The sequence below is a fragment of the Echiichthys vipera genome (assembly GCF_963691815.1).
Source record: "Echiichthys vipera genome assembly, chromosome: 21".
NCBI lineage: Eukaryota > Metazoa > Chordata > Actinopteri > Perciformes > Trachinidae > Echiichthys > Echiichthys vipera.
Genome location: NC_139846.1, coordinates 870,979 through 881,892, shown reverse-complemented (window position 1 = coordinate 881,892; position 10,914 = coordinate 870,979). Strand labels below are relative to the sequence as shown.

Sequence of the window (10,914 nt, the reverse complement as noted above, 5' to 3'; positions counted from 1 at the left end):
CAAAGATGAAAACGCTAATTACAGTGGATTAATTCAGAAGGAAATCTCTTCTTTTTATCAGTAATCCCAATATCATTGAGTAAATTCCACATTTGTGTTATAGTAGTCATACCTCACTCTCGTCCAATTGTCCGGGCGTGGCGTTGTTCATCTTGACCCAAAAGAGTATCTCTGCTCATTTTGGTGGTGGGGAAATCTCGCGAGAACTACTGACGTGACGGAATAATGCTTGGAGATCGCGGATATTAAGAAGGTACTTTTTTCCTGCTTCTTTTATTTACTTTGTGCCAGATTAAAAATAGTACATTTACACCTGTACTATAACATAATTGATGACGCGTTTGCAAGTCTCGTCGTTGAATTAACCGTTTCTTACGTTTTTGAGCCAACTTACGTCGACACCGCCGGGATAAACCGTCGAACCTTCGAAATAAGAGCACAATGTTTTCCGCGCTTTTTACCACCAACAAACCAGTTAGCGTCAGCTGCACACATCACCCGCTCTTGTTACAAACTTAAACACTATCAGAGCTTCTGAGGCGGCTTGCAAAGTGCACGACGTATGTATGCATCTACCTGAACCGATAAACCAACATCTCAAGTCATTTTAACCTACCTACGACACTGATGCTAACATTAGCCTCACCGTCAGGCCTACTCAGGAAGCAGGCGGGAGCTTTTATTTTCCAAAACTCAAAGCTTTTCCATCTCAACTGTCAATCAGAGAATTATGTGTTTTCATAAGTGTTTATTATACTTTGTAGGACTAAACATGACTTAAGTCTCCATAGGTAATTGCAGCAATGCATAAATAAATAAACGCATGCCTAGATGTATAAATGAATAAATGCTTAACGTTTATTTGTATATTTTGTTCACCTACATTTATTTATTTCTGTGTCCATATGTATTATATGGAGGACTGAACATGACTGAAGCATCAATGAATAAATGCATACGTACATACGGGAATGAATATATAAATGATAAAATTAATGAATAACGTACAAATGCTTACATTTATTTCAATATCTTTGCTCACCTACATTTATATATTCTATGTCCATATTTTAAAGTATGGAGGGCTAAACATGAGTCTCGATAAATGCATAGATAAATGTATAGCAAAATGCTTAACATTTATTTCTACATTTTTTCACTTACATTTATTTATTTCTGTATTTCTGTGTCCATGTGTTAAAGTATGGAGGATTACACATGACTTAAGTCTAAAAATAAATACATGCAGGAATAAATAAATAAATAAATACATGAAAAAATTCCCTCCTACTTATTTAACATATAGACAAAGAAATACAGAAATAAATAACTAAAATGTAGAAATAAATGTAAAGCATTTATTTATTCATACATTAATTTGAGCATTTATTTATCCATTCCCATGTTTATGAATGCATTTATTTATTGATACTTACGTAATTTTTAGTCCTCCATATGTTACATATGACACAACTTAATACATACATTCGAACAAAATGTAGAAATAAATGTAAAGCATGAATTTATTTATTCTTTTATTTATGCATTTAGTTATTTTTAATTATTTATACATGCATTTATTAATTTATCCCTGTATTTATTTATTTATGCATTTCATTTTTAATTATTTCCTTTTTTTGGTTTCCAAGAAAATAGTTTTGTAATGCTATTTTCGAGGGTTACAAATGTGATAGATGTATTTCCTTGTTTCTTTACATATTTCTTGTTTTTCTAATTTTTGGAATTTACACTTTATAATTATTGTTTTATGATGACTCAATAAACAACATAAAGAAAAAAAGTGTTTATATAGATGGTACCTGTGTTTTTAGTTATTATTATCCATGGATTGTCTTCTGACTCGTTTAATTCACAACTAACTGCAGCAGAGAAAACGACGGTTAAAGAGGAGGGGAAGCAGACACACCACTGAGCGTGAGTTTGACTTTACATGTTTATATATTACGTTTTTCGTGTACTTTAAAGCCATATTTAGTATTATTTTAATATCATATAAATATTCTGTTTTTTAGCTCTGACATTGGATTTTTTCACTAAGTTAGTAATATACACAGATTATTAAGTCTTATTAAATTAAATTTGTATTTGTTTGTTTTGTGTTGTATTGTATTTGTTAAATCAGTTCAAGACCTGTACAGTTATTAGGATAACATATATTTTATTGATCTCACACTTTAAAAAAAAACTTTTTTCTGCAGCTCAGGAGTCGCTGAGTGATAAACAAATATGCAACAAGACAGCATTTAATTTATGCAGATATGTACATGATGGATAATTGCACCCATAATTTGAAAACACACACATGGTGACAGAGGTGGAAGAATAACTCAGATATTTGTAAAAGTAGTAAAAAGTACAGTCCTGCATTCAAAATTTCTCATTATGCAGAAAGTCCTGTGCAGTTCGTGGTTCATGTTTTAAGCAGCTCACGGCACCCCCCAGAGGACAATATCTGATATAAAACAGTGTCATTAATGTTAACCAGCTGCAGAGATGGCTCATGTCACCAACCACGGAAAGCTGCTCCTGCATCGTCTCCACCAGCAGCGGGAGATGGACTTCCTGTGTGACATCACCATCATGGTGAGAGACGTGGAGTTCAGAGCCCACCGTAACATCCTGGCCGCGTTCAGCAAGTACTTCTCTTCCCAGGCGGAAAAGGGTCAAGAGATCACAACCTTGGACCCCGACAAGGTCAGCCGCTACGCTCTGGAGAAGCTTCTGGAGTTTATCTACACTGGACAGATGAACCTCAGCAGGTAAAACTGCGTTATATATACAAGTTAAAGATATCACAAGCTGTGTTTTATATATTGTTTAGTTGTGTTCTTACATCAACCGCAATGTTCAAACAAAAAAACGGCCCGGCATCCCAAGTCTGCAACAAACTGACTTTTATCCAGTTTCTAGTCTTATTTTTACCAAATACTTTTTAGATCTTGGTGGTTTTTAACTCTCCATTTGAACCAAAGTGTTTTAGTCAGCGTCAACTGTGGATCTGAGGTTATCAGAGAAACAAGACCAGCAGCTCTGGCTTGCTGGCAAAAGGAGCTGCGAGCAAACGGTGTCAGAGAAACACTTTTTGATTTGTAGGGGTCCAAGCCCGAGGGGGCTGGGGCCAGCAATGCAAGCAGCAGCGTGGCTCCCAGTACCAGCAGTGCTGGGAACCCTATTGTTTTCACATTGTTGTTTTGCCCATCGGTAAAACTCATACTGCAGCCTACACCGTACAAGTTATGGAGGTGAAACTTTGATCTTTGGTTCACACCCCTGCACGTACGGCAGACACCAAAAATGACAAATGTTTACCAGCAGGCGGCGCTATAATAAAGTTGAATGCCTTTTTGCCTGTAGCTCCCACATCGTACCTCGCACATTCAAAATTCTTAAATTCAGGCGTTCCCTGAACCTACGTGGATCTCAGGATTTCCACCTACTTTCTTTCCGCAGGATTGTGATATATGTAAACGCTACTTTTTCAATCTCCTCATAGACCGAGTGTCCGATCAAGATGAAACTCAGTACACATTATGTTTAGATGGTCTTGGCCAAATGTTATCAAAAGAATTTTAATACTTTTATAAATGCGAAAGTTATAAAGGAACAACTTTCTGTAGATTACAGTCAAAACAGGAAGTGCTGTGTATCTTTCTCAAATTGTGTCTGATTGACACAAAACTTGCTAATCTAGTTTCCTATGTCTTACTGAGGCCTTCAACAAAATTGCACACCAACCAACCACTAGGTGGCACTGTTGTGCAGAATTAATTATATTTTAGCAATTATAAGTCAGATTAACAAGAAACTTAGAACAATAGTTTCTGATGCTCGTCTGAGGCTTTGAGAAAAATATGACATCAATCATTCAGGAGGTGGTGCTGTTTTGAATATCACTCCTACTGGAGCATTAACCATACAAGTTATGGAAACAAAACTTTCAGGGAGGTATAGACTGGTGCCTCCACTGAACACACCACAAATGACACGTCCACCACAAGGTGGCGCTTTAATTAAGGAAAAGCTAGTTGGCCTCTAACTTCCACATTGTATATTGCAAATATAGATTTCTTACATCCACATGTTCTCTGAAAGGCCCTGAATCTTTGGATGTAGACCACGGCACATACTGCTGAGTATTTTTGCACAAAATTGCAAGGAATGAAGAACCTTTTTTTTTCAAACTCCTCCTAGGCTGAGGGTCCGGTCACCACAAAACTTTGGAGGAATAATCCTTTAATAATCTTAATGAAAAGTTATCAAAAGAATTGAAATAGTCCAAAACGTGTATTTTACGAAGAAACAGCTTCCTGTATTTTGTACTCAGGAAGTATTGTATATCTTCGCAAAAATTAGTCCGAAAAACATCAAGCCCGGACTGCTAGTTCTCAATAGAAATTTCAGGCTCTGTGCAAAATTTGAGGTCAATCAGACATTAGTTGGTGTTGTTGCACAAAATTGAAAAATAGACAAACCGTGCGAAAAATAATCAAACCTACTTTTGCGAACTCGTCCAAGGCCAAGAGTCTCATCAGCACAAAATTTTGCACACATAATCTTTCTAACACTACGATCAAGTTATCAAAAGAGGAAAGACTTGGTACAATGTAGTCAAAACAGGAAGTGGTGTGTTACTTTGAAGTAGTTTCCCTGATTATCACACAACTTGGAGAAGTTATTTCAAGAGCTGCACTGAGGGTCTGTGCAGAATCTGAAATCATTGACCACAAGCTGGGGCTGTTATGCAAAATTGAGTAATGCATGCATTGTGTGAACAAACGCAATATCTACTAACTAAAATACCTACACTTTCTTTTCAAACTACAATCTGTGCTGCGTTCAAGCTGCGATTGCATCATGCCCATGGACCTGCAGGTCCGAATTGCATCGCCTCTGCAAGTCGCTAGGTCCGAGTTGCATGGGGGGCTTGGACCCCGTTGATACCTTCTTGCAGGTCTAGTTAACGTGAAAACTACTTTATTCAGTATTTTTACTTGTTTCAGTCACCAGGTCCATAAAGAGACCTCTGCAGATATAACAGATAACAGATTCTGGTTAAAACCTCCTGAACGTCTAGATCTAGCAAGGGTGGGGGAAATCAGGGGAGGTCATCACATGTTTGTGTTATGTTGAAAAGGGGCAGACAAATATAAGAATTGTATTCTTATCTGCTCCTTTCCATTCATGTAAATGTTTAAATGTATGCAACTGTAATTGTGAATTGAATTCATCATTGTGGGTACAATGTAATGAACAGGCATTTTCATGAAAGGAGCAAATAAATACAATACAATACAATACAAAAAAATCTTGGTCCGAACAGCTGAAAAGCTTCAGAAAAACACAGATTCTTAACGTGAAACTACTTAATTCCGTGTTTTTACTGGTTTAGTTTGGAGAGGAGGAGATCTCTGCTGCCTAGATTAATAATAAGAACTGCAACGATTAATGAAATAATCATTTAGTTGTCATTTATTGAAATAATTGCCAGCTATTTTAATAATTAATTAATCATTTTTGAGTCATTTATTAAAGAAAAACAGTCAAAATTCTCTGATTTCAGCTTCTTAACTGAATATTTTCTGGGTTCTTTCCTCCTCTGTGACAAAATATCTTTAAGTTAGGAGCATCTTGAGCTTTGATCCATATTTTATAAAAACAGTTTTTAACATTTTACACATAAATGATTAATTGACGTAATAATTGTTGGCTCAGGGCGGGACAGTGGTGGTTAGCACTGTCGCCTCAAGGGTTCCTGGTTTGAATCCCAGCTGGGGCCCTTCTGTGTGGAGTTTGCATGTTCTCCCCGTGTCTGCATGGGTTCTCTCCGGGTTCTCCGGCTTCCTCCCACAGTCCAAAGACATGTAGGTGTTAGGTTCACCTGTTTGTTTCTATGTGCCCTGTAATAGACTGCCGTCCTGTCCAGGGTGTCAGCAGTTGAAGATTGGTGGATGGAATTGTTTGCTCCATCCATAATCTTAGGACATTTCTCTGTGTTTTGTTTCTGTGTTTGGGCTGAGAGACCCCTTACATATTGTAAGAAATTGTTTTTTAACTAAATGAATAAAAGGTTTGTTTTGTTGTTTCCAGCACCAGACAGGCAGCGGTGCGTCGAGCCGCTGTGTTCCTGGGGATGTCTGAGGCCACCAAGTATCTGGAGGACACCCCGCACTGGTCCGAGCTGAGCGAAACGTCCCCGTCAGAGATGGATAAAAAAGCCGGTCTCTCTCCTAGCAGTCTGGCCTCCCCCGGCAGCCCCAGCTCGCCAGTCCCCCTGTCTATTGTCTCCATTACGGGGGAGTTTCAAGAGGATGGGAAGGCAGAGCTGGGTGAGGAGGACAGAGACTTAGATGAGGGAGAGAGGAGTGATGAAGAGTACACCCACGCCTCCCTAAAGAGTGTCGGAAGAGGAACAGGAAGGAAGAGAGGCAGAAAGCCTAAAAGCTTCGGCGGCCAGGAGGCGGAGCCGAGCAGCTCGACTGACGGAACACTCAAAACCCAGGGCTACAGGGGGAGGGGGAGAGGCCGAGGGAGAGGCAGGGGGAGAGGGAGAGGGAGAGGAAGAGGTGCGATTAAAAGAGAAATTCAGACAGAAGACTCTGACGGGAGCGTGAAGGATTTCGGGGACAAGTCTGAAGACTGGAGCCCGTCTCTGGAGGACGACGTTCCCGCCAAGAAGCCTCGCCTGAGCAGCGGAGATGGGCGGAGAGGGCAAGGCCGGGGGAGGGGGAGAGGCAGAGGGAGAGGCCGGGGGCGAGGCAGGAGGAAGATCCTGGATATGGACGAGGAGGACAGCGACGTGTCTGGGGCCGATGATGACCTGATGGAGGAGGGCGAGCCAGGCGAGCAGGACCCTTCGGAAATGGACGAGATGTCGCTGTCGTGCACCGAGTGCGACAAACTGTTTAAAGACGTGAGCAGCCTGCGCAGACATGAGAAGATCCACAAGGGCCTGAAACCGTTCGTCTGCATCTTCTGCTCTAAAAACTTCAGACAGGCGACTCAGCTGAAAACACATCTGCGCATACACACGGGTGAGCTGACAGAGGGTGAACACATCACCTGTGAGGGGGTCAGGAGGACGGGCACGACTTCTTTTTCTTTAACGTTTGAGGTAGGACAGAAGAAATTACACGAGGGATATGGAAGTAAATCGGTTTCACCGGATTTTGAAATTAAAAAGCCATTTATTTTTTGCTCTGAATATTTATGCATTGAAAATATGAATAAAAAAGTTCTGACGTACTTTAAATGTTAAAAAATTTCGACTTTAAAAATGTCCATATACCAAACTCAGATGCAAAATACAATGTTTACAATTCAATTTTATAAATTTAAAGTTTTCAAAATTCAACCTTAAAAAAATGCAATTTGACTTTGACATTTGTAACGTTTAATTTTTTTGCCTTGATTTTTTGAACCCTAAATCCTAACTCCTTGAACTTATGAACATTGAAAAATAAAAAGTTTTATTCAGAGTCAAAACATTCAAATACATATTTTCAATGCATACATATCCAGTTCTCAAAATTCAGTAGCTTTTTAATTTCAAAATCCAATGATTTACTCCCATAGAGGGATTCTGTCAGCTAACAACAGGGTTCATATGTGGGTTGAAATCCTTGAAAATACTTTAAATTTAATGTTTAATGTGTTTTCAAGGTTTGAAAAGGCTTGAAATTATTTTACTGCAAATAGCTATAGAGTAGAAATAAAAAAGTTGGAGAGCCTGAAATGAGAATGTGACATAATTATTTTGAGTATGTATGTATTCATAGAAATATGGGATTTTCCTATAGCTGTGGGGTGCTGGAAAAGCTTAAAATGGACCATGGAAGTGCTTGAATTTGACTACGGAAAGCCTGTAATGATGTTTTATGTTTTATTTGATATTTTATTATCAGTTCATTTGTCTGTTATTTTTTAGACGTATTCATTAATGATTTATTCTGTAAAGGCTGTAAGAAAATCTAAGTTTCAGACGCACAAACCCCTGTTAGTTTTTATAAAGTGGATCAGGTGGACTCTGAACTACCTCACGTCTCTTGTCTCTGCCATTTTGTTGCAGGCGAGAAGCCGTTCACTTGTTCCGACTGCGACAAGTGTTTTGCTCAGAAGTGTCAGCTGGTCGCTCACCGCCGGATGCACCACGGGGAGGAGAAGCCTTACACCTGCGAGCGCTGCGGCTTTAAGTTCGCAACCTCGTCCAACTACAAAATACACATCAGGTACACAACGGTGCATTAAATGATTCGATGATAGAGAAGCTTTTAGTTTGTGTTCCTAATGTTTGTTTTAGCATTTATCTGCAGACATTGAGTCAGATTATTATTGTTTGGGCATTTCAATGTTCTCTGTTCTCCACAGACTGCACAGCGGCGAAAAACCGTACGTCTGTGACATCTGTGGTCAGGCGTTCGCTCAGTCCAGCACACTGACCTATCACAAGCGACGACACACCGGAGAGAAACCGTACCAGTGTGATCTGTGCGGCATGTCGTTCTCCGTCTCCTCTTCTCTCATTGCTCACGCACGGAAACACACAGGTGAGATTCCCCCCTGCGGTTATTAAGATATTAAGCAGCCAAAACGAGTCTTCTTTTGGCTCAAAGTAGCTGTTCTGAATATATTATATATTATAAATATTGCATTTCAGGTGAGACTCCGTACAAATGTTCACAGCTGCAGTGTGACTCGAGTTTTGTGACGTCTTCCGAGCTGAAGAAACACATGAGGCGACTTCACCCTGGTGAGTTTATTATTACAATAAATACAGTTTACTGGCAACAACACTTGAATACAGTCAATAAAAACCTTGTTTATTTTTGTTCTTGTGTAACAGAACAACTTTTTTTAAAGTAACATGACGCCACTGAAGTAAAAATAAAGAAGTGTGTGTGCGTTTGTTTGTTTGTGTGTAGAGGGGAACAACGGCGTGCAGTGTCTGCTGTGTGGAAACCGCTTTGCTAGTGTGAAGAACATGATCAAACACCAGGAGAAGGCTCACGCTGATGAAGTGCGGCAACACAAGGAGAGAGCCAGAGCAGGTGAGCGTTTTTTTTTGTATTTGTACAGCTATTTTTGTGAGGACCAATTTTAGAATTTTCCCAACAAAGTGAGGACAATAGGCGTGTTTCCACTGGCCCTATAGAGTCATCTCCCGGAAAGTTGCAGGGTCAGAGTGGGTTTACATCGCCGGTGATCAGCTGATCAGTGATACAGCAGCGTGTTCTTCCTGTGTGTGTGTGTGTGTGTGTGTGTGTGTGTGTGTGTGTGTGTGTGTGTGTGTGTGTGTGTGTGTGTGTGTGTGTGTGTGTGTGTGTGTGTGTGTGTGTGTGTGTGTGTGTGTGTGTGTGTGTGTGTGTGTGTGTGTGTGTGTGTGTGTGTGTGTGTGTGTGTGTGTGTGTGTGTGTGTGTGTGTGTGTGTGTGTGTGTGTGTGTGTGTAGTGGTCCTCCTGGCGTCCAGTCATCCCGTGGCATTTGTCCAAGGCAAACTCACGCAGGAAAACAAAGGTATGGCTTCCATCCCGGAAGGCGAGCTCCCAAACCCCGAACCGACCACCCCGGACCCCAAAGCCACAGCGCCATCGGCACACGCCACCGGCAATGAGGCCGCTTCTACCGCTGCCATCCTGCAGGACTTCAAGGCGGAGCCTATTCACCCCCCCGTCACTACCGCCGCCGACCAGGAAACCTTCGAACCCGACCAGGAGCAGAGCATCAACTCAGACACCCTCCACGCTCTGGTGGAGCAGCTGCGGCCACCGCCTTCCCCGGCCCAGAGCCTGGAGCAGATAGTCATCATCAGGACGGTGGACAACGCGGAACACAACCCTCCGCAGCAGTGAGGCCCCAGTGCGCAGCGGCGCCGCTGTGATGGAACATTTTTTACTTTCACACCACTGTCACACACATGCAGGCGTAAACCTATCCACAGGAAATAGACTTTAACGGACATTTGATCTTCTGTAACTGACAAATAATTCTGTTATATTACAAACTTATTTTGGAGGAGAGAAAAAAAAAAGGATAAGGTAAAAGGTAAGGTAAAATATCATCCAAGACCAACAAGATTTGAGTTGTAACAAACGTTTTTTAAAGGGTTTCCAGCTTCAGATAAATCCACTGTAGCTGATGAGTTTCAGTCATTTTCCAGTCTATTAAAGTGCTGGAAAAGACCATGGGAGGATTTTGTGCCGGGATTACACTTTAACAACATTTTCTCTGGTTTTGGTGAGCAGCTGGAGTTACTTTTCTGTTGTAGCTAAATTATCTGATGTAAAGAAATGATTATCACATCTGAATTTTGATGTCAGTACAACTCCAGCATTGTTTTAATAGATAATGTAGTCAGTTGAAGCCCTGTTATCGGCACATGGTATGATTTTTTTTTATCATAGGTGTGATGGTGGCTTTATTCATGTGAACATAACCCTGTTCAAAACAAAAGCTTTTTGTTTCAGTGTAATATAGTTCTTTTTAAAAGCAGCTGTTTTAGGTCTGAGCAAAAGATGTGTTTGTGCTTTAAAAACTAACCTTTGTGTTTTTTTGTTTGATGCTTTCTTTTTTTAAATTTCTGGATAAAATGTCTGTGTTACTTGTACAGAAATGTGAATTACATAAACACGTTCACTGCTGTAGTAAAAACTGAACAAGGAAAGAAATTAAAGAAAAGAAAGGACTATCAGATGTGTGTTTCAGTGATTATTGAAGATACAATGTTGACAAATTATTGATTATAGCTAAAGAAAGTTTTATCTCTTATTTATTTCAGTTTCTGTTTTATGTTGGTGGGTTATACAAGGACTCATTTAGAATGTTTGTTTACGTAAAGCAAAACAGTCCGAGTTTATTTCCTGTTAGTGTATGTAAATGACATAATCTAACAGGAAGTTA

The 10,914-nt window shown here is 40.1% G+C and overlaps 1 protein-coding gene across 2 annotated transcripts; it reads left to right on the top strand.

Moving 5' to 3' along the window:
• Positions 1 to 229: 229 nt before the first annotated feature.
• On the top strand, positions 230 to 10,570 carry mynn (myoneurin). 2 transcript variants are annotated; one of them, XM_083936283.1, is made up of 9 exons: positions 230 to 253; positions 1,887 to 1,935; positions 2,507 to 2,780; positions 6,109 to 7,052; positions 8,087 to 8,246; positions 8,386 to 8,564; positions 8,675 to 8,767; positions 8,940 to 9,065; positions 9,466 to 10,570. In XM_083936283.1, the coding sequence occupies exons 3-9, from the start codon at positions 2,515 to 2,517 to the stop codon at positions 9,864 to 9,866; spliced, it is 2,169 nt and encodes a 722-aa protein (XP_083792409.1). In that variant the 5' UTR covers positions 230 to 253; positions 1,887 to 1,935; positions 2,507 to 2,514; the 3' UTR covers positions 9,867 to 10,570. The 2 variants fall into 2 exon arrangements, with proteins under 2 accessions (XP_083792409.1, XP_083792410.1); XM_083936284.1 differs by lacking the exon at positions 230 to 253 and adding an exon at positions 472 to 560.
• The last annotated feature ends 344 nt before the right edge of the window (positions 10,571 to 10,914 follow it).

Excerpts from the sequence above, each read along its gene's own strand:
- mynn (XM_083936283.1), top strand. The coding sequence starts at position 2,515 with ATGGCTCATGTCACCAACCACGGAAAGCTGCTCCTGCATCGTCTCCAC. Across the intron at positions 2,781-6,108 it reads GGACAGATGAACCTCAGCAG|CACCAGACAGGCAGCGGTGC; the intron begins GTAAAACTGCGT and ends TGTTGTTTCCAG. Across the intron at positions 8,247-8,385 it reads AACTACAAAATACACATCAG|ACTGCACAGCGGCGAAAAAC; the intron begins GTACACAACGGT and ends TGTTCTCCACAG.